This window comes from Gobius niger, assembly GCF_951799975.1.
Source record: "Gobius niger genome assembly, chromosome: 8".
NCBI classification, from domain to species: domain Eukaryota; kingdom Metazoa; phylum Chordata; class Actinopteri; order Gobiiformes; family Gobiidae; genus Gobius; species Gobius niger.
The window spans coordinates 11,976,704-12,001,845 of NC_136859.1; the positions used below are offsets into that span (position 1 = coordinate 11,976,704).

At 42.7% G+C, this 25,142-nt stretch overlaps 3 protein-coding genes across 3 annotated transcripts; all 3 read right to left on the bottom strand.

Moving 5' to 3' along the window:
• Nucleotides 1-2,926: 2,926 nt before the first annotated feature.
• LOC306967262 (uncharacterized protein) lies at nucleotides 2,927-8,519 on the bottom strand. The gene is made up of 3 exons (XM_079562208.1): nucleotides 8,444-8,519; nucleotides 5,314-7,547; nucleotides 2,927-3,664 (listed from the first exon to the last, which is right to left on the bottom strand). The coding sequence occupies exons 2-3, from the start codon at nucleotides 7,522-7,524 to the stop codon at nucleotides 3,323-3,325; spliced, it is 2,553 nt and encodes an 850-aa protein (XP_079418334.1). The 5' UTR covers nucleotides 7,525-7,547; nucleotides 8,444-8,519; the 3' UTR covers nucleotides 2,927-3,322.
• A 421-nt stretch (nucleotides 8,520-8,940) lies between these two features.
• ntd5 (ntl-dependent gene 5) lies at nucleotides 8,941-15,831 on the bottom strand. Its single transcript, XM_079562209.1, has 8 exons — nucleotides 15,751-15,831; nucleotides 14,980-15,114; nucleotides 14,499-14,690; nucleotides 10,623-10,740; nucleotides 10,134-10,210; nucleotides 9,701-9,883; nucleotides 9,379-9,576; nucleotides 8,941-9,303 (listed from the first exon to the last, which is right to left on the bottom strand). The coding sequence occupies exons 1-8, from the start codon at nucleotides 15,818-15,820 to the stop codon at nucleotides 9,221-9,223; spliced, it is 1,056 nt and encodes a 351-aa protein (XP_079418335.1). The 5' UTR covers nucleotides 15,821-15,831; the 3' UTR covers nucleotides 8,941-9,220.
• Nucleotides 15,832-17,615: 1,784 nt separating this feature from the next.
• On the bottom strand, nucleotides 17,616-24,858 carry dbpb (D site albumin promoter binding protein b). Its single transcript, XM_079560756.1, has 4 exons — nucleotides 24,585-24,858; nucleotides 23,509-23,964; nucleotides 20,641-20,897; nucleotides 17,616-19,778 (listed from the first exon to the last, which is right to left on the bottom strand). The coding sequence occupies exons 1-4, from the start codon at nucleotides 24,760-24,762 to the stop codon at nucleotides 19,563-19,565; spliced, it is 1,107 nt and encodes a 368-aa protein (XP_079416882.1). The 5' UTR covers nucleotides 24,763-24,858; the 3' UTR covers nucleotides 17,616-19,562.
• Nucleotides 24,859-25,142: the final 284 nt, after the last annotated feature.

Genomic DNA, 25,142 nt, shown 5'->3' on the forward strand with positions numbered 1-25,142 from the left:
ACTCTGACGTCAACATTTCTAAATTGAAAGCACACTGAGTTAAGAGACGGCCAGTTTCCATGGAACTTAATGGAACAACACAAAATGAAATCTGGAGGAACTTCACTTTAACAGAGCGGACCACTGACTAATCCGGGACCTATTACATCTGTTAGCGATGATAAAAGCTGTTTTTCATCCTTTGACAAACCCATGGAGTTAAAAAAAAATGCATTAGGCCAAAATATACTTAACAAAAGAAAGTTCCCTTTATTTCTGTGAAAGATTTTATAGAAGACTTGCTGTTATCTCCACAAATGCTAAAAAAAAAATGTAAAGCTTGAAAATGTCCTTCACTGAAAAACATGTTATTACAAATGAAATGTCCATTACCAGTCAGCAGCTCATATTTGGTCGTAAAACAGCTATGTTCTGCAGTAGCACAAATGAATGGACATAAACACTGTCCCCAAACACTAACAGTTCCTAAGTGTGGACTTTTGGTGGCCTATTCTACTTCCTGTAACCGCAAGGAAATGGTGGCTGGCTCCGGAGGTTCCTGGCTCTTATGGACTTTGAAACTTTTTTGCCCCTCTTTAACCTCTTTACCCATTTTCTCCAGTTCGACTTTACCCAAATCTTAAAGCTTCTCGACTGGAGCTTACAGCCTATAGGCCAGTGCAACGCCTAGACCTACAAAACTGATCTAGATTTTTTTCCTCACGTTGTTGTCACTTTTTCATCGTATTTTTGCTATGTGGTAGGGTTGGGTAGTTGGGTAAAGTCGAACTGGAGAAAATGTGCTCGTTCAGGTGGGGGTTAAGAGGTTAAGTCATTATTGAACATAGGCTTGTCATTCTGACCCTTGTCTTAACATGCGCAACATCATCCTAATTTTAATCTTTCACGCTTTAATTTTTATTTTCACTCTATTCGGTCAAGGCTAGCGACCGCTAAAGCCTCGCTCCCTCAGTCCATTCTTCATTTTGCTGTGTAAGGTTCCTATTTAACAATACATCAATAGCTTATAGTAATTATCAGCAGACCTACAGGTCAAACTAACAAGTGGCACATGATTGAGATGACAGACAAGATGAGGTAACTGCAACACCCCCACCCCCCCTTTTTTTTTCTTCTTCTGGTTCAGTGACACTCAGGGACTCCCTTTCAGACCAGCACCTGTTCAGCACCCCCACCCCCCCACCCCCCACCCCCACCCCCCTCTCTCTATCTCTCTCAACTTAGTTCTGTGTTAACTAAACAAAAAAAGCAACAATAAACCATACGACAGATTATGTCCTCATAGTCTGTGTGACAAAAGCCTCATATGAAATGAGTGGTTATTTTTATTTGTATTTTTTTTTTTCTATCTGCACTTATAGCATTTGTTATTTTAATTACAAATGTGGCTTAAAATCAACAAGAGCCTGCAAAAAAAAAAATCAGTCTGTGACCCATCTGCCTTGCTGCCAGATAGAAGATTTAAGGGGGATGTTTCTGGGCCCCTCCTAAGCCACCCACATTCCCATTTTTTCTTTTTTTTTTGTACTTTCCCAAACTTTACCTTAATACTCTTGCATTTGCAAATGCCATTTGAAATCAAAGCAGATCCATCTTATGCCACAAATTCCTGTGCGCTATAGATCTAGACTCGAGCGGAGCAGCTGCATATGTCAGTTGCGATGACAGGGCATCGCTCTGGGCCGTATTTGAAGCGTAAGTCTGCCCTCAGATGGCCAAAGTCTGCAACGACAACCCCAAGGGAGTCAACCAAAATCTCACATGGTGCCTTTACCGTTTAGTTCCGTCAAATGAGGAAAAAACCGTGATGAATATAAAGTCATCATTGCGTTCTTGAATAGGCTACTTTTCTTGCCTTACTGACTTTAATTCTATCAGCATCAGTCACTTGGCCACGCGCCTTGTCACGGCCTTTTCGGCTACGCGCGCACAGTTTAACCCATGTCTGTCAGTCGGTGCACTTTGAAGCTCTTTGTATCCTCGGACATCTCGTTTCGGGCCCAAAAGACCAATGTAGTTCTGTTCTCATGGAAAGACAAGGCCTACTTAGACTGCCGACACAAAGCGGAGGTCGGTGTTATGAATATTCATCAACAAGTGCACTGCGCACATGGGACCTTGTAGGCACCACAATGTAGGGTCAGCAAATCTGCGGCTCACTGGTGTCAATTAGGCCAAAGAGATGTGCTTTGTGTCAGTTCAGACCTATTTGTTCTTGACAGGTCAGAAGATAAAGGATACTAAGAGGGCACGCAGCACATACGTGGGTTTAACACCACAGAGTCAATTACATCCAGGTAATTGGCCTTTCACACAGGAAGCAAGAGTAGGGTAAATACTAGTGGTTATTATGCTGACATGGGCTGATAGAATGTAGGAAGATACGCACATTACATTGTAGACTTGTAGCTCCAATCGAGACAATGTTAAGCCAGTTGAAGCCAATGATAAGCCATTTCAGAAGCCAAAAGCCAATTTTCGGGCTTCAATGTTACGAACATTAGCTCGTGACCCGCGGGGCTCAGGCCAAACACGTGGATGAGTTTGATAGTTTTAGGATTCATTTTTAATCATGCTTCTCTTCTGTTCTTTCAAGGTAGGACAATGTTCAACACCTTACCTTGCGCGCCATGGTTTATATAGACAAGCTGAGAGAAAAACCTCCTGAAGGCAGTCCAAATGGTGATCAGGTGGGTACAGGTCAGGCTTTCTTATAACATTGACTGGGCTCTACGTCTGTTTATAGCTGGACTGAGGACAGAAAACGGAACGTGTTTTTTTTTTAAACATTAAACAAATTTAATTCATATAAATTACGCAATTCTGCATAAAGCATTTTGTGAATATACCTTATAATAGCTTATGATAAAGTCTTTTGGTCAAGGGACAAAGATCACATACAGAAAATAGGCTGCAATCCACACAGGAGAACAAAATGTAAACAAAAAGTGCAAATGACTCACAGTGTCTGACAGTGTGAAAGATAAATTCTTTCATTTTAGTGCAGTTCTTACAATAGGACTATTTCTATATACAATTCTGGCACACAATAAATTAGCTTTTATATTTATGGTTCTATATCTTCTTTTGCATCAAATGCAAATTTGATAAATTCATAGGATTTATAAATTAGACATTTTTCAATTGGGAAAATATGTGTTCCCTTCCTTCAAAATCATACATGACTGATAATCCAGCATTTGGCCCTATTCTGTGGAATGGGAATATAATGTAATAATAAATAAAATACTATATAAATGAAAGTGCTCCCTTTGTGAATGTCAGTGAAATCTGTCTGGATGAACAGGGGTCCGCCATGTTCTTATGCCTCTGTCTCAGACTCAGAGTTGTCCAAATGTGACACAGAGGAGCTGTACCACTCCGCACTCTCCTCCTCATGTACGGCGGATGCTTCTCTTCCTCCTCCTCCATTCTTCTTCTCGCTCAGCATCTCCATGGCGGCCTGGTGGTAGGGGTGTTTGCGCTTGGTGTGCCTGCGCAGCGTGTTTCTTTCGGCGAAGCGCGTGTGGCAGAGCGTGCACTGGTACGGCTTCTCTCCGGTGTGCACCCGCTGGTGGCGCTGCAGCTCTCCCGCCTCCCTGAAGCGCTTGGCACAGATGGGGCACACAAAGTTCCTCTGGCCCGTGTGTATGTGCTTGTGCCGCTGTCAAGACACACATTTCATTAGCATTTATTTCACTGCAATTACTGTGTAGACTTTGATTTTTAGATCAAAAGGCTTTACATCCAAGAAACATTTATCCATTCACTATCACATGCATATTCAGGTGAAGTGTCTTGCCCAAGGACACAACAGCTGCATGTACTGGTGGGATCAGGGCAGGAATGCACAAATAATTCTGACATTGATTTTTAAGATGTTACAACACAAATCAGGAACTCAAAACAAGAATGTTTGATGTTTGATGAAAACGCATTTGTCTCACATTTGTCTATTAATGTTCTGTCAACCTCAGATGACACAGGTTTAGCTTCATATGGTTCAAAATCTGAAAAATTCCCACATCTTTGACTCTGATGATCAATTGGAAAAAAATTATCAGCAGTATTCTCCTATTAGGTTTCTATTACTGTGTAATAGGTATATATAAATGTAAATTACACCACACTTTGTTCTTCACTCTACATTATTTAATCAAGTAAACAAAACTAAACTCCATCAATTATCAGAATAATCATTAGTTGCAGCATTAGATCAGGGATTGATTCTCAGACCTTTGCTCTACCTTTGAGCTACGGCCGCCCTTTACAACAAACTAGACAAGTTAGTCGCTTATTTGATCAGTTATTGTGTGTCTATATGCATGTGAGTTTGATTGGCGCAGCAGTTAGTGCTTCACACCTGAACGGGGCCTTGCTGTGTGGACTTTGCATGTTTCCCCCATGTCTGTGTAGGTTTCCTCCAGGTACTCCGGTTTCCTCTACCACTAAAAACATGTACAATAGGCTAGAGTGAATGAGAGTGTGTTTGAGAGAGCGAGTGGGGACGTCGGATGCAAATTAGCCCAAGACTACAGTCCAGCGTGTTTACACGCATGAGTCCCATGTACTGTATGTTCATTAACCTCTTCAAAGTGGAGGCTTTGATAAAGCGCATTTTCTCCGGTTCAGTTTGACCCAAATCTAAAGCTGAACTGGAGAGCAACAGTGTAACGGCTCATTAGACCAGTAAAACTTTTTGTCACGTTGTCGCCATGGTTTTATCCCTTCTTAAATGCTTCTTTATCGTGTTTTTGTTGTTTTTGCTTTCTTCATTTCTTTTTTGACACTTTTTTGCCGTGTTTTCATCCCATTTTTGTTGCTCTTTCGTGGCTTTTTTGGTGCATTTTCGTCACATCTTTGGTCACTCTTTCGTGGCTTTTCCATCATTCTTAAGTTGTGTTTTTGTGCATTTTTATTGTGTTATTGTTGCTTTTCCGGCACATTTTTAATCACTTTTTTGTTGCGGTTTTACATTAGTTTTGGACACTATTTTGACCCTTTTTTCAAAAAGCTTCTAGATTTGGGTAAAACCAAACTGGAGAAAATGCATGGTTCAGGCAGGGCTTAAGAGGTTAACATGCATTGTCCCAACCAAATAAATAAATTGATGTCATAGCAAAAAGCTATACAAAATATAACTTACTCTACTTAATTTTATCGTATACCTTGTATGCACTACAAATACGGCACTTTACCTTGTTGAAGTAGAACATGGCCTCGCACAAATATTCACAGCAACTTCTCTTGAAAGCTTACTACTATTGCTATATTTTACTTTAGTCTAATTCATTGTAAATGTTGTGTACTAACCTGTAGGTGACTTGAGCGTTTGAAAGCCTTGCCACACTGCGCACACACGTGGGGCTTCTTCTGTGAGTGTGTGATGGCGTGGCGCTCCAAATCGGACAGGTAGAAGAAGACCCGCGGGCACAGCTGGCAGTACAGCACCTTACGGGACGCCTGGCCATCGGGGGTCCAGTCCGGAGAGAGCGGGTCTAACGGGTCAAAGGGCTCCAGTTTGGTAGCACACATAAGCGTCGGGGATGGGGGTGCAGCGGCACAGTTGTAGTAAAGATGGTCGTTTAGCGGTAAATGCTCAAGTTTGGGGTCAGACAGATCGGGTTTGATGTCTAAGGATGGCGAATGGACTTCCTTGTCATTGCCGGGCTGAGAGGTGGCATCAAAGCTTAAAGCAGGTGCGGTCAATAGCTTTTCTTCAGTGTCTTCGGGAAATATGGCTTTGTTTCCGTGTGGCGTGGATCCGGAAGAGTTTAAAGGATCATGAGTGAGTGTTGCGACGGCAGTACTGTCTGTCGGGAGGGCGAGGTTTGCCTCTTGAACTGACAGTGAGCTGAGGACCGTGTTGCCTGAGAGGATGATGGGTGGGTTATTTGGGCTAAGTCGGATCACGGGATGGGACAGAGGGGGTCCGGCCACACCTAACTGACCCAGGGATGACGACGTTGCAATCTGCGACACCTGCCCGGTTGCAGGATCCAGGAGTGCTATGGCTGTGGAGGTAGTGGCCTGCTCTCCAGGAGAAGAAGAAGCGACGGGGGAGAGGAGCAGTAGCATCGGAGCGGATTGGGCTTGAGAGATTGGCAGGGACAGGCTCACCGGAGCAGAGGATGGGGTGGAGGAGAGGAAAAGGATAGGGGTGTTGTTGGAATTGGCAAGGATTTGGATAGACTGACCAGGGAGCGATAGTGTGGATGGCTGCAACAGAGCAGGATTTCCCTCTGGAGCGGCCTGAAGTGCATCGCCATTTCCAGAAGGGATGTCTACCTGCTGATATGTGGGCGAGAGGGAAGGACTGACTGCAGCTGGCTCATCAGAAGGTGCTTTTAGTGGTGCGTTGTCTGAACTTTTACTGACATTAGGGCCTTCCTCTAACGAAAACCCATGTGCGTCTTTATCTAAACAATTCATTTGCTCCAATTTGGAAATATCTACTTGGGGTAGTTTGTGTCCGTCGGGACTGAGGGTGTACGGGATGCCTTGGTCGTCAATGAGAAGGAGGTCTTCTGTGTTGCAGTCTATGGATGGGTCAAAGAGGAAAGACGGGGGGGACATTTGTGATTGTTCAGTATAAAAAAACTCTCCCTCATTGTCATCTTCCACTATGTCTGTGTCTCCTTGTCCTTCGTACTCATCCACCTCCATTATGAGTGAACTCTCGCCACCAAAATCGTCCATCAAGCGCCCACACCTCCTCTCGCGTTTCTTCGGTAGGCTTAAGTCCAGTGGCTCTGTCTGTTCTGCCATTTCCACATCATGTAAGGCGCTACCGTTCAATTGCAGTTTCTCCCAAAACAGAGGAATATTTTCGTCTAGATCTTCTCGCTCCTCTTTAATCTTTCGCTGGGTTAGTATTTTGACTGTATCGGGCGTGGAGATAAGAGGAGTTTTTGTAATATTATGAATTTTCTTATCTCTGTCTTTGTGCATTTGATTTTTGCCGGCATCTCTGCATTTCAACAGCTCCGCTCCAGCCGTAGGAGTGACTTCCTTGATTTGAGGCTCACTTTTAACACTTGTTTGTGTTTTAGTCCCGTTATGATCTGGGATGACTTCTCCAGCTGGAAGCACTACAGGCCTTTTCAAAGAGGAGAGGGTCAAGTCTTTGGTGAGGCGGATGGCGGCGCCTGCGATTGGCCTTTTGCACTGTGGGGGAGCAACTATTCGGATTCTGATTGGCTCCCTGGGCAGGATAGGCACACCGGTCTTGACAGTAATTGGTTCCCTGAATCCACCAGTCTTACTTGTCTCTTGAGACGCTGGCTTCGAAGTCCCGCCCCCCTCTGGCTTTTTTCCATTGATTGACAGTGAATCTTGCCTGATGGTCAGCGCAATCTTCACAGGGCATGGCTGGACGTTACCTGGTCCAGAGCAGGGGGAGGTCTCGTCGCCCTCTGGGTCCAAACAAACCTCTGCAAGGGCCCCTGATATCTGTGTGCACTGGCTGCCATTTTGAACATTTAGGCTGCCACTGGTCAGGACTGTAGCCAACTGAGAGTCCATTTTGGGGCATACCTCTTTTATTTCTGGGGGGGAAAGTACACAAGACAGTGTTAATTATTATGTTAAGGTGAAAAAAACACATAACATTGTTTTAAAATGTGTAAATATATGAACAGAAATTAATATATTAGAAGGAGTTTAGGTTGGATGATTCTTGGGGTCAAGTTTACAAGTGGGCTATATCAGGCCAATATAAAAATAATTAATTAAACTTCTGATAAATGAGAAATAGTTATATTTCAAGTACAAGCAAACAAAACAATACAACACATAGGGCCGATGTCATTTAAATGTTTCTGATACATTAATAATAATCAGTGCATTTACATTGGCACCGGTATAAACCCTGTCCATTTTATTTTTACAGGTTCATATGGCAGCTCACCGGCGACACTATCGGTAAGCGTTTCTCTCAGACTTGCGCACGCATCACTCCATCCAAAATGTTTGAATTCCTCATGCTTGCACCCTAATGAAGCGAAAATGCCCTTATAATCTCAAATGGTAAATCGAAAAGTAGCCTTGTGTCGATGGAGGACGCCATTACGCATAGTCCACGGTCCGAATCACCGCTGGTCTCTGATTTGAAACGTGCGCGTTGACAGCTCTCGGACCCAGGACGACAGCATCACTATCGCGTCTCTCCCCCCTGGCTCTAGCGGAGAAGGAGATCCTCGGAGACAGCTGTGTGGTGGAGCGAATCCTCCGCTTCGGCTTCCTCGGACCTACAGCCAGCCATTTTAGAGCCGTGGGTCCGAGACAACCAGAGCGCGACCCGGCTGCGTGAGGACAAACTTTCCCCGCGCGCTGTCATGCACCGCAGCAGCCGGACGCGGTGTGAGACGCGTCCCCCATACATTTAAAACTGTATTTTAAACTATACTCCACCCATAAGCCTGCTGCATAGGGACTGGCTTACCCGTGCTGTGGATATTTCCGGAGGACCAAATATGACTGTGCGGTGTAAAGGGTGATGCTGCGAATGCTGGAGGAGGGAGGGGTCAAGGGGAGTTGCTATGGTGTCGCAGCCTACCGGGTCCGAGCAGTAGCCATGTTCAGCCTATGGGTAAGGTTGAACCCGCAGCCTGAGCAGACGAGACATCCAGGCAGTGCAATAGGAAAGGCACCAGGCGTTCTTCACAAAACCTCACCAAGCATGTTCATTTCCCAGATGTGTTTATTTTACATTCTCAAAACTGTCCAAACTTACAAGCCTTTAGACCTGATGCGTCAAGGAGTTTACACAATGACAGTTGCATTAAAATGCCTCAATTTGTGGTTTATGTTATGTAGCTACATCATCATATAGACATTCACAGTGCACTCCGATAAAGAAAACATGTCAACACAAAACCAAAATTGCACAAATCTGGATTAAGTAAAAATGTTACATATTATCACAAAGTGGGTGTTATTACAGTGTACTTCGGCCAGTTCACAATAAAAGGTCACTTTCTGAAAGGAAAATCATTGATTTGTTCTGTATCCAATGAACAGGATTGAGATCATCATGACAGAGGGAGCCTGGGGAAGTTATGCTAATGCACAATGCAGGAGAAAGTAAGCACAGGAGGCAGGGGCCCGGTCTGCCTAACACACCTGTTATAGATATAGTGGCAAAGGATAGGACGGATACTGTGTGTAGGAGAGGCTCTTATTGTGACATACTGTTCTCAGTTCAGGTGGGTCAAGGTCATCAGTCCATCTCATCCGGCTCACAAGCCTCGATCTCGGAGACTAGGCGATGAGGGAAGAGTTTATACTGCAGCCAGGTGGGCTCTGGAAGCAAAGGCATTTACATGAGCATGTACACAAGGCCTATATAAAGAATTTAACCACAAAAACAGAGTTTACCCAGATAGCAGGCCGGAGGCTGCAGGAGTCCATCAAAACATGTCTGGGCTGCAGTGAAGCTGCACATTTTATGGGGATGTTTACAGAAAAATGTTACATTCTCCCCGTGAGGAACCATGGCATCCGTGACATCAAACGGCCAACGCTTCACTCCTCCAATGACCACCCGGCTACGTTCAGCAGGAATGAGACAGCGGGCTGCATAGGAAAGAGAAAAATGAACACGTCCTTCATGATGCATCCCTCCTTTAATTTTGTCTTCATCCTTACATTAAGTGCATTCTGTTCTGAGAGTGACACCTGTTAATACGGGCCTACTTACTTCTGCAGTGGGGAGGTTCTTCGCTCCAGGTGCCGTTTAGGAGGCAAATCACTTTTTGTGGACCGTCCAAACGGAAGTTCTTCTTACACAGAAAGTGAATTTCAAATCCCACTTCATACTCTGTCTTCTGGACTGCTACTACATATCCATGCTCCACCTCTCGTGGAGGCTGGCAGTACACCTCTGAGGAAGATGTGAGAGATTGAGACATGCTTCAAAGCTGTGCAAATTGTAGACACTGCAGTTCACGAGTTTCACCACAAGATGGCACTGTAAGACTACACACCGGGTCCCAAAGGCTTCAGGCTGTGCTCATATTATGCACATCATTTGGCTATATTTTAACTTATGTTTCCTGAACTCAAAGATGCATTGATTATACTTGAGATATTGTGTGAACATGTAAGTAAATATGATAAGTACTGGCACTTACTCTTACAGATGGGATGGGGATACTGCCAGGTTTGGTTTTCCTGACAGAAGTTCTCGCTGCTGCCCACTATGTCCGCTCTGCAGAAAGACACAGAAATTATGGACACAGATGGCAGTGACCCATTAGTCTATTTCAGGCAAAAAAAGGAATACAATAAAATAAAGTACATGTCTTAAAAAAAAAAAAAGGTGCAAATTATTTCTTTTCATCCCCTCTCTATTTAGAGCATGACACATCCACTCAGGCTTGTCTTATGATGAGGATGAGTCAGTGCTAAAGGGGAGTCAATACCAGATTAGACTGTTATGACCCAGTTAGCTCAGTTGGGGGAGTGTTGGCTGCATGAAAGAGCAAATTAATTTCCTGTAATTTGTCAGTCATCACTTGTCTATCTTCGACACCTCCGGAGTTTCATATTCAGCCCATTTTTACACATCATCTCTGTCCTCACACTTCCTTACAGGCTTTTCATATCGCTGGATTGCTCACCCAGAGAGGCAGCTGTAGTTGATGGAGGTGCCTACTGTAGCGTCTCCGTGGATGCTGAATGTGTCTGTCACCTCCTCAGGCAGCGGGCAGGTCCTGGCTTCTGCTGTCTCAGAGATTTCTTCAAAGGGTAAGAGACAGAGAGAGCTGTAATTACATGTACAAATCACAGGATGGCCAAAAAGCACCGTTTGTGGTTTCATTTAGTTATCCTCCACCTCAAACATTCACAACAGAGGCTCATTTCAGAATCAGAATTGTTTTGTTTTTTGGCCATTGCTCACAACTAGGATTTTTTTTTTTTCGATTGTGCAACAAAAAACATAAAACACATAACTGTAAAACTGTAAGACTATAAGTGTATAAAGGAGATTGAAATAAAATATGATCAAAACAACAACAATTTGACAGAACAACAGTGTGAGTGTATTCACAGACGTGCAGGTGCATTAAGTGTTTGCAGCAGATATGAGTGTGGACGCACCACATAGTGCAATAGAGCAGTGCAAATGCCTGGAACAGGTTATTACGTTCATGAGTCTGATACAGAGTTTTTGTTTTCAATTATGAGTCTGATGGCAGAGGGGAAAAACTGTTGACCGTAGCCTCCTGCCTGAGGGGAGAGGGGTGAATAGTCCGTGTCCAGGGTGAGAAGGGTCAGCTGTGATCCGGCCTACCCACCCTGAAGGTGTACTGGTCCTCGAGAGGTGGGAGCCTGCAGCCAAGCACCTTCTCAGCAGCATGCACAATGCAGTTGATGCTTGTCCCGGTCAGTGACGAATGGGTACCGCACGGAGGATGGACAATGAGGTTCCTCGATTGAGTCCATCCTCATCGAGTCCATGGATTCATCGAGCCGTGGAGAACTGCACCAGCATCTTGGTCATTCAGTTGCCCTTTAAACAGACGATTGACGGTTTGACGCCCACTCTTGCCTGTCGTTGCATCCTCAGGCAAGATATTTATAAGAGTTGTAAAGTAGTACTATTAATAATAATGCATCGCTTCTATACAGCACCTTTCTTGTCAATCAAAGATGATTCAAATTGAATTATTAATTCAACACTATTGAAACCACTGCTGCCCTGGGTGAATACTGCCAGATGGGAGGCTGCCAATATGCCCCTCCGACCACCACCAACTCACACCTCATACATGATGGTTGGAGAGGCCTTTGGCACAGACTGGAAGTTATTGCTACTGGTAGTAATATTAAGTTCTTGACACAAGTCCGGGGCATTATTATTAACTTTAAATTCTGGTGTTACCTTCGCTGTTACCTGGGTTCTCTACATTGTTTAAAACAGCAATCGACCCAGTGCCTTGTTTAAAGGAAATGAAAATGGCTTCCTTCATATAGATGAGGATACAGGTCAAGCTCCACCCCTCACCTTTTCCAAAACAGCACTATCTGTGATTGTGCAACACTTGGCAACTGTGAAGTTCCAGGACAACTGAGTGGCTCACGCTTCTGCAAAAATATAGATATAATAAACAGAGAGCGGCTGCGGTGACCCCTTCTTTGTGGAGTGCACTGCTCTGAAAGGCAGGGACAGCTTTAGCCTCGGGCCTGTCTTAGGTATCCAATGTTAGGATGTAAAGGAGCCTATGGGAGATGGGGAATTTGGAGAGGCTTTGGCTGTGGATAAGAGCCCGAAAAACAGTGCCCTTCTCCTGCATCGTGCACCGGGGCCACCCACACAGCAGCAGCAGCACCCACAGCACAGGAATATCATTTCTACTTTGGAGCAATGTCAGATTTTGAATGGACTCTAAGCGTGACTGTAGGCTGTGTTAGATAATAATCATAACCCTATTCATAATAGTACTTGTAATTGAAGTATTTGAATATTTTTTTTTGCAAAATGCTTTTAAATCTGCAAGGCTACATTTCCATAATATTGAAGTATCTAGCAATGGATAGTGTTACATTTATTTTAATACTGATCAATGCAGACAAAAATCTTCAACTTTGCCCGCACTGCACTTCAGTAAGCATTAATGTCAAGTCGTGCGATTATGTTTTAATTTATTTCAAAGTCAGATTAGACAAGAATAATTTCTGCATTTGCGGATTGATATGTCGTAGTCAGCATAGCATGGTAATCTTGCATCCCCCATTCTCCAAGGCTTTCAAATCAGCATCCTTCAACAAAGTGTTCTTTCCTCTGACTGCCAACAAAACGGTCAGATACAAACACTTGGACTAACCAACCAACTAACCAAATCAAGGAGCCGTGAGCCAGGAGCAGAGTGCTTGTCCTTGGCTGGCTTTTTGTGCAGCCAGCCCTTATCTTTGGCCTCAGATGGAAGCGGATGAGAGGAAGAGAAAGGCCCCGGAGCAGCGTGAGCCGAGAGACTGCACTGCTGCTGCAGCTGTGATGTGTCGCCCACTCACCAACACACAAAAACGATGACACCTTTCACACATGCACTGCTAATGTATACCTCTCCTTGTGCCACTTTGACAGCGATTGGCCGCCCACTGCATCTCAACAGGGGTATAGGACTCAAACGCACACACACACAATGAACATCCACCCACCCTCTGCCTCTCTCTCAGCACGACCATACAGCAAATCCATCACAATTCTCTCTTTATTTTATTTTTAATAGACTGGAATCGCAGGGGGAGACTAGGGACCCCGCTGGCTCTAAGATTCCTGCGAGAGTGTGTGTGCGGTTGTTCTCAGTGTGTGAGAAAGGAAACAAGAGCTGGTCTCCATATTTTGCCGGACTGACTTTTTTTTTTTTGCTTTTTATCACGTTATAATGTTGTTCCCTCCCTACATACATAAACATGCTCGTGTTTTCTTTCCTCCCAGCATGTGTGAATGGTGTCCCTCTCCAGGGCTCAAAACACTGTCATTTCAGTACTCAAACTGCCTTTACTACACTTCATTTAAATGTCGGTTTAGCCTTTTGGGCCTGTTATTAGTACAAGTGAACGTACTTCTTCCTGTTTTTAACACCATGTTGAGGATTTTTTATCATTTGAAAGATTCAATATTTAGTTTTGAAATTTTAAGTGCTTTTGCAAGGTATTTGGATTTTGAGACATATTTTCTCTGCTTTGATTTTGAGTTCAAGCCAGTGCCATCTGATTGGTTTGTAAAAGTCACCTATGATGTGAAGTTGCTCTCCGTATCTGTTCTCGTAATAACGAAGCTTGAGCTGTATTGTCTACTCCAGAGTTTATCCAAGGTCCTGCGTTATTATATCTACACTTTCACTATTCCACGGGTTGCTATGACGACAAGTCTAGTGTCCCAGTGTTGCAGTTTCTCATCCAGCCTGACTGTGAAAATTATTCATTTCCTTGTGTCACTATTACTGGGCAACACATACAGAGTTTTCGCCTTCTGAATTAGAAAGAAACATGGGACAAAGACAGAAATGTAAAGGATATTGTTTTCATATTTTGCAGTGAGCTCTGTTGCGTCCTTAGGCAAGTCACTTGACCCAGCCTAGCTCTGCATGAGTGTGGTGTGAGAGTGACTGACTGGTTTTGATTGAATGGGCTGTGCAGGCGCAGATTGGCTAATACATTTCAATCGGTCAGTGCCAAGGAGGCTGTGGCTACAGTTACAGTAACTTTGAGTATCTGGAAATGCACTTTTTAAAGACTAATATGTTATTAAAGTTGAATTGTAGTTTTGCATGTGACCCATCAATGCCTCTAGGGTAACCTGTCAGGAGCAGTGGGCAGTCGCAGTGCAGTGCTTGGTTCTAAGTTCATGGTCAGGAGTACCGAGCTGCAGGATAATCCAATTGTGCATGTTTTGGGTTGATTTTATTTGTTAATTTGTCGAGTTTTGGCTGGTTAATAGTGCTTCATTTATATGTGTAAACCCAAATGGAAGTGCGCTATAGTCCTACCTGTGCAAATGGGCTCATCCCCGCTCCACTGTCTGTCACCTTGGCAACGGCGAATAGTGGCATCCAGGCCGCTGGATAAAGTGAAGCCCGGTTTACAGCGCACTTCAAGCAAAGCTGAGAAGGAGCGAGTGGGAGACAGCAGGCGCAGCTCCATGTTCTCTGAAGCAGGAAGCGGCCAGGGGCATGTTCGGCCTGTAGAAACCACACAATGTACAAACAGTAACTAGGGATCAGTTCTGAAAATGAGCCGGACTGGTAATAAAATGTCATATATCAAGCTTCACTGCAGTGAATTGGCCTCTTTCCAGACAAGAATAACGGTTGATAGATATAATCAGCTTTGGCAAAGAGCTCAACAACACAAGCTGCATTTGGAAGCCTCTAAAGCTTCTATTTTCCTGGAAAAGCCTCACACAGATGTATGTTGGCACAGCTGTGAGTGCAAACACAAACAGTTTAATGACAACACTCCCACAGTTACCTGGAGCCACACAGCTGAGCCCACAATGGCCATCGCAGAGACACTGGCGCTTGCTGCCACAGTCCTGGTCTGTTTTACACGGTCGGGGGCATGTCCTCCTCCGCTCCTGCCCCAATAGCCTCTCCGGACACGAGCCTGGAGGAATACCACACACATGCAGTTACAATAGCTTTGAAAAGATCATCGTCACAACCCCTGTTAAAGCTGTAAACACCAGCAATGACATTTAGTGCCCCAATTCTGCTTTGTTTCTTGTCTCAAGGAAACTAAGGTCATTGTGGGTGGCCAACACACCGCAAATATCCAAGGAGGCCAAAGGGCATTCAATATTAAGCATACGTTTGCTGTTGGTATATTTCCATTCCTTCTTTCAGTTAAGTTTTTCCATATGTTTAGCATTGCACGTACCTCATGCATTTTATGTTGTACTGACACACCCTCAATGTACAGAACATTTGTGAGGAGGGGAGGCAAAGGGGGAGACGGGTTCCCCATCCTTCCCTTCTCAGAATGAAAACATGTGTGTTACAGTATGGTACATGTGAGCACATAACACACATGCAGCGAGGCCCAGGATGGTCCGCACACACCTGGTCATGTGACGCTCTGTTTAGCTCGGCACTGATGCCTGCATGGGAGGCCAGCTGTGCACTAACTGTGTTAATTGAAGAGTAAGCCGAGGCAAAGGTCACAGCTCATTACTCCACAGAGATACAGAGAGCCAGCTGTGTAGGGCATGCGCCTTTATCCAGGTGAAAGAGAGGGACTTACCTGCAGCCTGCGTAGACACGCGCCCCATCAGAGGCCACAAGCACAGCAGCAGCAGCAGGGCACAGTCCATCCTTGAAGTGAGTTAGGTCTGAGTGAGGAGGGCCGGCACACGCTGCACTTTTAAGGGTGCTAAGCTGGAGGGGTGGAAGGGGGGGGGTGATTGGGGTGATGAGGGTGGGAGTGAGAGGGGGAAGGAGGGTACAGCCCAGGAGCAAACATCTGGTTCGTGTTGGAAAGCAATAAATAAGAAAAAAATCCAGCGATATGAGGACCTTTCACCCAATTTATTTGGAGAGGCTGATAAATGAATGGATGTGCTTCTGTGTTCCCGAAAACCACAGAAAAAAACAAGGATAAACTAGCAAATGAGCAGCACTGAATGTTCCTGTTCATTTAAATTGTATTTCTAGATTGACACAAATGTGGCAAAGTGGCTTTTTACATTTTTGTCCAAATAAATGATCTAAGTTATGACCAGATAGCCGTCAACACAGACTATTTTTAATGTTTAAACAAAAGATAGTGCCAGAAATGTCCCTGAAAGCAAACCTTGTTGTGCAAGACGTAAACAGATTCAGCCTTTGGAAGAATGAGCGCAATGTAGGCAAACAGAGACACTATCAGTGCATGTAGTCTGGTGACTGTTCACCTCCTCCACACTAAATAAAAAAGTCTGTGAAAGATGTGATGAGTGGGGAGATGGACGATTTCCGTTATGTTGCTTTGTTCTATTTTTTTTCCAGGATTATTTGCAATTCATGCAAACATGTCCAGAAGCATTGAAGGAATGATATGCAAATTATTATTTTTGTATTATTATTACTATCATTTCATAAACATGACCTATATTTGTCCCCGGATATGAAGATATATTTGATATAGCAGGTAACATAAAGGTAAGTTATTCACAATCACAAAAAAGCATTTGCGCATGATGTAAAAGTTCATGTTTGCACTTTTTGTGTTGGTGTTTAAACTGCCACTGCCAATTGTCCAAAGCTCTGGGGTAACAGATCATTGCTTCTCAAACTGTGGTTCAACTACTACTGGTGTTACTTGGGCTTATTTGGGTGTTAAAAAGAATAAAAGTATGTGCAGTAGGTTCCTCTCTGGGACCTGGACTCCCTTGACAATGAGTTTCTCAGTGGGACTCTCCTGGTTAAATACAGGTCAAATAAATGATACTCAGGGTTATTAGATGATTTCATTTATGCTTAGTCATGCATGTGAATTATGATTTTTCTGGTTTTGACATGGTTTACCCGCAGTTTAGGCATAATTTAGTCCAATTTATGTCTAATTTAGACCCTTTTTACACTTATTTTATTTTAGTCCTGATTTGTTCTTGATTGGAAGGTCAAATATTTTATATGGTTAGAGTTTGAGAATCTCTGCAAACAAAACTGGTTGACAAGTAAATTAAATGTATAATGCATTTAATGTGCATGCATCGTAGAACATGGTAGTGGTTGTCTACAGTAAAGATAGTAAGTGTTGTACATCATAAGAGTAGTAGAGTTCAGGATGGAATGTTATTAATTCACCGTTACCATGGAAATCCACCATATTTGCAGGTACTAGCAAATTTTGTCCATGGACTAATATTAGAAAACAATTGTATGAATACTACTGGTCAATACATCTGCTAACACATTGCAGTGTCCAAATGTTTTAATGTGAACAATAGCTCTAGTATTTTACCTTTTAAAATCTCCTTTAGTTTGTAATGGAAAAACTCCCATGCTTTACAGTTTGACATCACGATCCCGAATTCTAAACAAGATACTTCTTGAGTAACTGAGCGTCCCTTTTGTTTGAACTTTGTATTCTTGTAGCTTTTTTTATATACAAATGAATGAGCACAATTGAATGAGAACAATCTTTTATTTGTGTTTTTGGGGAAAATCTCAACTACATCCAGATGCCCAGTATTACACAAGCCGGGCACCACTGACACCACTGATACAGCAGGACAGTTGTAGTTCAATTTAAAAAAAAATCACAACAAGATGCATCAACCACATCTGTGAGGATATTAAAGGCTAGATCCGGTCGGGAGAGCTAACGATCACTAGATGAGGTGACAAAGGCTTAAAGAAAACAAGAAATTGACAATGTGCATTCTCCGCACTCAACTGAGGAGCACTTTTGAAGTCAAAGTAGCCTACTGAATGTTCTTGGGTGGATGACGGGAATACAAACACCATACAATATGGCGTTTATGACTTTTCCCACCTTAAAAAAAAAGGTTTGCCGTCCTAAGAAAGAAAAGGAGCCAGTAATACAGATGACCAACCATATATAGGAGACTATAACATCAAAGTTAGTAGTAATGGTAACTGTTCAACATGGGAAGAGGTTTTACAATTTGACACAGTCTCAAATGGAGGGCAGGGGCCTAAACATCCAAACAGAAAACCCTTTCAATGGATAATCAAGTCCATGTTTTGGAATGATTTTGTCACTTTTTGAAGCGATTGCGAGAAAATAACCATCAACCAGGTTAAAACATCCGCGATATAGGCATAATCCTATCACCTGCCCTCCATTTCAGGTTCAAACTCTTGGCTGAATGTTATGGCGTGACATGAACGCGACGTACTGAGATCACACTCGTCATCCCTCCCCACAGAACATCACATAGTGTACCAGGCCCCTGTGCAGGTTAAGCTTATACACACAGTATAAAGTTATATCAATTACAATGTATTGAAAAATATCATTATAGGTAGCAACAAGCTGCGGAACAATATAGGAACTTTTGGCTTTAGTCTCTCACAGAAATCTGAGAAATGAAAACTATTCCATTCGCCGGACGCCCAGCTCGTAGAATATAAATACACAGAAACAGTGTAGGTAGGCCCAAAAATACATATAATAGTCAATCTCTGATCATGTAGAGCATTAAAAGGTACAGTAAAAATCTATAACTGGAAAATCAGGATTGCAGAAATTGATACAACACTGACAAACCCTTTAACCAAATTACAAACATTACAGTAATTGGGAAAGAGCGACAATGAATTGAATATTGTGTATGAGAACGATCAGGGAAATCTGGACAGGCTTCGGGTATGAGATAGTACTGAACTTATATAGAGAAAATGATGGGATTCTTGAATAAAATCATTTGTACATGATGTTATGAGTCGGTAGTTAAATTCATTGAAAAAACACTGACCGGTCAATATAATAGTAATAATAATAATAATATTTTGGATTGTACACACAGCATCTTCCCTTGAATCGCTCTGCCAAAACACAATCAATCCAGGTGACAGGAAAGGAGCCAAAAAGGTTAAGTGCTTACGTAAAATCAACAAAATGTGCATCTAAACATTTTAAACATCATTTTTGCTCTATATTACAACTGTTAAATGCATCCTCAACCCTGCCGTTGCCTTCTGACTTAGAAAGAATGTTCAAAAATACACTCAATGGCTAATCAGCTCCAGATTCATCTATACTAAAAGATATTTTACTATAACATACCCCTCTCTATGTCCCATTCATGTAGAAAATATACAAAATTATTCTTCAAATTGGCTCTCTCCCACTAGTTATTCTGAAGAATTATAAAAATATACATTTTCCAATAACAAAACTCTTAAAAGTCACATCTTTCATCGGTTAAATTATTCTCTCTATCCGTCGCTTTTTAAGAGTCGACACCTGAGCTTCAATAAACTGTCTCCTCTGATACATTCATCTTCATCATCATCATCACCACCACCTCATTTAGTCCATTGATTCATCGCGCACTTTAGACTGAATCAGGCTTGTTCCGCTCCTCTCTGCAGAGTTTTTGTCCATCACTGGTCAGCCAGGCGGTTTTCGTATTTACTAAGAATGTTACGGCAGCGGCCGAGCTCCTTCCTCATCTCGGCCACTTCCTGTCGCAGAGCGGCGTTTTCTCTCTCCAGATATGCAGCACGCACTGTTATTTGGTTCTCCTTTAGACGGCGTGCATCTCGGGAACGTTTGGCTGCCTCGTTGTTTTTGTATCTCCTCGTCCAGTACTTCTCATCCTGAAACAAAACATGGTATTCATTAGTTTATACTTAAAAACATATTCTGCGGAGCCCCTCTCCCCTCTATTAAGGAGATGTACTCGACCCCCAATCAAGGATGAGAGAAACATAATTTCTAACCATTCACATGGTTTGACAAATAAAAAATCTTGATATTGCAATGAAAGCCAATGACTCACGTCTGCAGAGGTTTAATAAGACTGTTTTCTTAACTGTGTCTTTGAGCAGCAACAGTTACCTATGTGGAGACTATGCTTGAAGAATATGTATGTTGTAACAGTCAGTGCCCATGTATTATCATATATCGCCACATAGTGGCGCTGCTCTCATTTGGTTAAAAGGTCACTGTTTCCTTGACTGTGAACTCGTTTGTGTGCAGAGACCACTGTGCTCCACAACATGTTTGTAATGAAAAGTAAAGCTGGCACTTTCATTAAATCAGCATAAGCAGAAATCTGTAAGTCTTTGTTCTTCTTGCCATTCGAGAACACGAGTCCATAGCTCTATGTGGCTCTCCACTCCGACCACCACACGTTACAATGTAGGTATTAGAACATATACCCGGATATAGTAGCACCCCAAAACAAACAATAATAAAGCAGTAACTATGCAATCACTATGCAGTTTATTTTAAATTGCACTTTTTCAATCAATCCACACTGTTGAATTTATATATGAACACTTCACTAATCCCAACTCTAAATTGGCTGACTGCACAAGAGGAATCAAAATGAGTGAGAAGTCCTGTTTGACTTATGGCTTTAAAAACATCAACTTAGTTTGTATTAGCTGCTGAAATAATTGCCAAACAAAACCCATACACTGCATAAACTCCCAGCTCAGCTCAGCTCAGTCTTACCTTAAGATTATCTGGCACCAGAATCTTGCGGGCCTTCTTGATCATGGGTTGTGGCTTGAGCTCCTCTTCACTGAACGAGTGCCTCCTTGGGTCAAAGGACTGCTGCGAAGATCCAGACATGGACATCTCTGAGGAGTCCATGTCAAACATCCCGCACGCATCCGGCCCACTGCCAGTTGGCGTCAGCAGAGGAGGGCAGGAGGACGAGGAGGATGAGGAGGGGGACTCACATGAGTCTGCAATACTCGACTGGCTTCCTACAAAATGAAATAAGAAAGAAAGAAATATGAGCAATGTTTGTGTGGAGGGAAACAAAATACTTCATGAATAAAACATCACATTCCAAGCTCTACATCCAACTATTCAGCTGTAAGCCACTAGGTGGTAGCAAAGGGTTTCTACTTCCATGAAAAGCAACAAACAACATTCCTCTGTTGTAAACAGAGATCTGAAGTGAAAACAGGACATTTACTGCACTCATACTACATAAAGAAACCAGGAAATAAATCATCAGATAAAAAATATATGACAAATTAATGATCGGATTGTGTGCTGAGGATAATTCTTAAAACAATGTAAACAGATTTAAATTCAAATGTAGACTGTATTATGGAAAACATACAATAGACTAGAACTTAGTTTTGACACAAGTCCCAACAAATGTATGGGGAAAATGTTATGCAATTTTCCCCCTCCCTGTAAACCAGTTTCTGTGTGTGAGGCCGGTATAGGGCTGTACATTAGTGCACTATATTCGACACTGCCTTGCTCAACTCTCTCCCCTTTATCTTAATCTGACATCAGCAGAACACAGAGAGTTACCCTACTGAAATTAAAACTTTGATCTCATCTTTTTACAAAAGCTGGTGCCTGTGTGTGGTCAAACACTTCACACACCCTCATATGGTTTACACTTTTCAAACAGAGATTCTGAATCATAACCTCAAAATAGCCAAGTAATGTCATATTTATACAGGTCTAACCATGACAATGCACAGCAATCACAGCCCTTGCAACTTGTGTGTTCTGTCATTTACACTCAATTTAGGGAAAGATTTCTGTTAATATTTTTATTTTTTACATTTTTGGGCATCTTTGTGTCCCCCCCACATTTTACCACTTCACTCGACCTCTGTTGGCAATGTGAGTTTAAATAAGGCTAAACACAACAGCCAGTTTTTAGCAAGAGATGAATATCGCCGAAATTACAATCTGGTGAAGCAATCTGGACTTTTAAGAGGGGGCATTTTACTTTTGCAGGTATTTCAAACACATCTTGATCACTATCTTACACTTTCTTGGTTGCAAAATGCCAAATTTATCTAATTTAACTTCAAGAAGTGCTCTGTCCCTAAGCAGGTATGTATTTCAACAAGATTAAAAACTCAAGAAAGTCTGGTTAGCACAATATGGTCCCTTTAAAGTGTGTCTATCCAACTACACTGTTTTTATTAAATGAGCTGATAAAAACACTTTGTAAACAGGTTATCTGTTAAGGATTAGCATTAAAACGTCCCTAAATATAAGACATGTTGTCTCACTCAACTGAGGAGTCAACAAAACATTCCCACGTTCTGAAGGACCATGTCTCCGTAACACACAGCCTAATGAATTACATGAATCCCACAACAAATTGAGTTCAGCTAGATCAGTTGCTTATAACCAGGACAAAACGCAAGAGTTTGACAGTAAACGTCAACATACACGTCTCTGCACTAAGCCACAATACCACAATTATTCAAAGAGCTCAAAGTCCATAAACTTTGTAGTGCAAGGAGCTGGGATTGGCATTTGTTTCACTTAAAAACAACATCTCACACAGTCGGTAGGTGTAGGGCTTCACAAGGCACTAAAAATACTCATAGAATAATCTTTCCAAAGAAGTCATTTAATACTTTCTAACTTGATAGACACTCTTAATAATTAAGGCCTACTACGTTCAATACAAATGCTTAAAAACATTGACCACACATGGAAAAGCTATTGACAATTTATTGTTAAAAAAGTAAACCAAATAAAAGCAACAGCAGGAGAAAATCTCTTCCTGCCTCAATGTCCACCCATTTCCCTCTCAGCTCCTCCCCCTACTCCGCCTGGTCCTGCCTCTAGTTCCCTGGCTGGGGCTCAGCACGTGTCCCGCCGCGTGCACATGGCTGTGGCGTGTGAAGTGAGGAGAGATTTAAAGACACGCAACTGCAAACACGCTGAGCACCTATCTCTCTCCCTCTCTCTCGCCATAGAAATGTTTTGATTCAGTACCGCACCATTAATAATTGCCTGATACTGAAGAAGGCAAGACAGGTCAAAGTAAAAACAGACATTTTGTTTTGTTGCTCATTTTAGCATGATTGAAGTAGGCTTTTTTATATTATCATCATTATTATTATTATTATAATTATAATTATAATTATTATTAATTTTATTATTATTATTAACCATCTATGGTTGTTTAATCAACTCTTTAACAATTAGTTTAGTAGTAAACATGTAGGATTTGTATGCAAGTTAGTGGAGGTATCTAATGTAAAGAGAACATGCTTGCTCATCATGCCACTTCAAAGGAGCATTTAAATGCTGAATCATTATTTTTCTTAGAACGCCTGGCACATAACCTTGATGCGAGTTGAACTTTTATTGAGTGTGGGGCAGTACTGGTTTCATATCAGTTGGAGAGAACAGCCTGTGTCTACCTTTCTGTCAACTTCCCAAAGTTTTTTTTTAAATTGTTTTGCGCTAAGGAACCTTGGTGTATGCTCTGCACTGTACTGCCCCGCCATGAACTTGCCCATTTATTTTTCCACCATCTCATCCAACTGTCTTTCAAGTCAGTCAAGTAGAAAATGTCTTCTGTCAGTGAAGCAAGCTTACCGTGAAAACCGTCGCTGCCGCCCGAAACACCTTGAGCCACCTCCAAACCGATGAGCGTGGGGGACGGGGCTGAAGAAGGAGGAGAGGATGTGGTGGAGCACGATGGCGAAGAGGACGGCAGGCACTGGGAGCTCTGGTTGGGCACCGCTGATTGAGGGCTTTGCGAAGGTACCTGGGCCGCGCTGGAGCTGTTGTTGTTGTGCCCACTTCCCATGCCATTCTCGGTAAGAAACTCTTCCAAGTCCATGTATTGAAGCTGAAAGAGGCCCCCGTCGGCAGGCAGTGAGCGATCCCAAAGCCCCAAGAACTGGTTGAAATTTCCACCACTGCCACCACCACCTCCTCCTCCTCCTCCGCAGCTGTTACTGTTGTTGTTGTTGTTGCCGCCAGCCAGTCCACTTCCACTCCTTATGCTGCACATGGAATCCACATCCAACTCCAGAGATCTATCTTTGTCTAAAAACACAATAAATAAATAAAAAAAACATTAAACTACATAAATTGAGTCATGCCAGGTCTACCTGACTGAAGGACAGCGTCATCAAACAGATTATCAGTAAGCTGAACTGTTTCTTTCACTCTAACTGCTGCCCCCTATATACTTGTAGTTTGGTATTGCTTTGCATGCAAGTGTTAACTATTGTGTTTGTCTCCCTTCACTGCATGTGCTTCACATGAGTTAGAAATGACAATAAAAAGCTCACTGTTAGAAATATCATTTCATAATGAATTGTCTTCATCTCTCATGGTGACAGGTGGATGTCCCTCCCTGTCGAACACTCATTCGCAGATGGGCCAGATGGTAGCTAAACTGTGGTATTATACAAGACAGCTCAAACCATGCTGCATATGTAAACATTTGGGCAACTTGCACAACATTACTTTAACAAGGATGAAGCACATGTAAAGTATTAAAGTACACCGGAAAACATTCTGTAAGTTAACAAATAGACTGAAAAGGAAGAGGGATGACTAGGGGTCAAGTTCTTAAATGTGCCATGACTTTATTACCATTGCATACACTTGTAATAGACCTATATAAAAACCAGCATTTGCATAGGGAAAAGAGTTGTCACCTTTCGATTCACATGGGCTCTTAATGCGTTGGTCTCCTTTCATGGGGTGCTGCAGGAGCGATTTAAGTCCAGCCATGGACCCTAGTTGCCCTCCTGCAGGCTGTGCACAATTTCCAAACTGTGGGCTTGCACCAGCGGGCAGGTCTGGCGTCGGGAGCTGGGACAGTTGCCTGGACATCCTCTCTGGTCAGACGGAAAAGGGTCTGCAGACACCTGGGGCACTTCAAGGGGCGAGGCGAGCTTACAGAGGAACGTACCAATAGAAGTATGCTGAATGGCTATGTGTTAGTGAGAGAGTCAGAGAGGGGTGGGGGGGTGAGAGGAGGACAGATAATTTCGATTATTTTTTTTATTTTTTTTAAACAACATAACTGTAAACTATTCATTTGACATCGTCCATGGCGCAAAACTGTTAAGAATAGTTATTTTCTTACCTTTTTATATGCAGAGTTTTGGGCAGCCTTTTAGCGCCTTGGAGAAGTACTTTTATTCGAGTGCTCCATGGCAGCTGAGGGGTTCAAAGTGTTGTGCAGATTATTCCAAGCGCTCAGTTGCAGT

Coding starts and splice junctions, on each gene's coding strand:
- dbpb (XM_079560756.1), bottom strand. CDS start 24,762: ATGTCCAGGCAACTGTCCCAGCTCCCGACGCCAGACCTGCCCGCTGGT. Junction 20,898..23,508: donor CGGCAGCGACGGTTTTCACG/GTAAGCTTGCTT, acceptor TTCATTTTGTAG/GAAGCCAGTCGAGTATTGCA. Junction 19,779..20,640: donor TGGTGCCAGATAATCTTAAG/GTAAGACTGAGC, acceptor GTTTTGTTTCAG/GATGAGAAGTACTGGACGAG.
- ntd5 (XM_079562209.1), bottom strand. CDS start 15,820: ATGGACTGTGCCCTGCTGCTGCTGCTGTGCTTGTGGCCTCTGATGGGG. Junction 9,577..9,700: donor AGAACCTCCCCACTGCAGAA/GTAAGTAGGCCC, acceptor TTTCCTATGCAG/CCCGCTGTCTCATTCCTGCT. Junction 9,304..9,378: donor GCCTCCGGCCTGCTATCTGG/GTAAACTCTGTT, acceptor CTTTGCTTCCAG/AGCCCACCTGGCTGCAGTAT.
- LOC306967262 (XM_079562208.1), bottom strand. CDS start 7,524: ATGGACTCTCAGTTGGCTACAGTCCTGACCAGTGGCAGCCTAAATGTT. Junction 3,665..5,313: donor AACGCTCAAGTCACCTACAG/GTTAGTACACAA, acceptor GTGTCTTGACAG/CGGCACAAGCACATACACAC.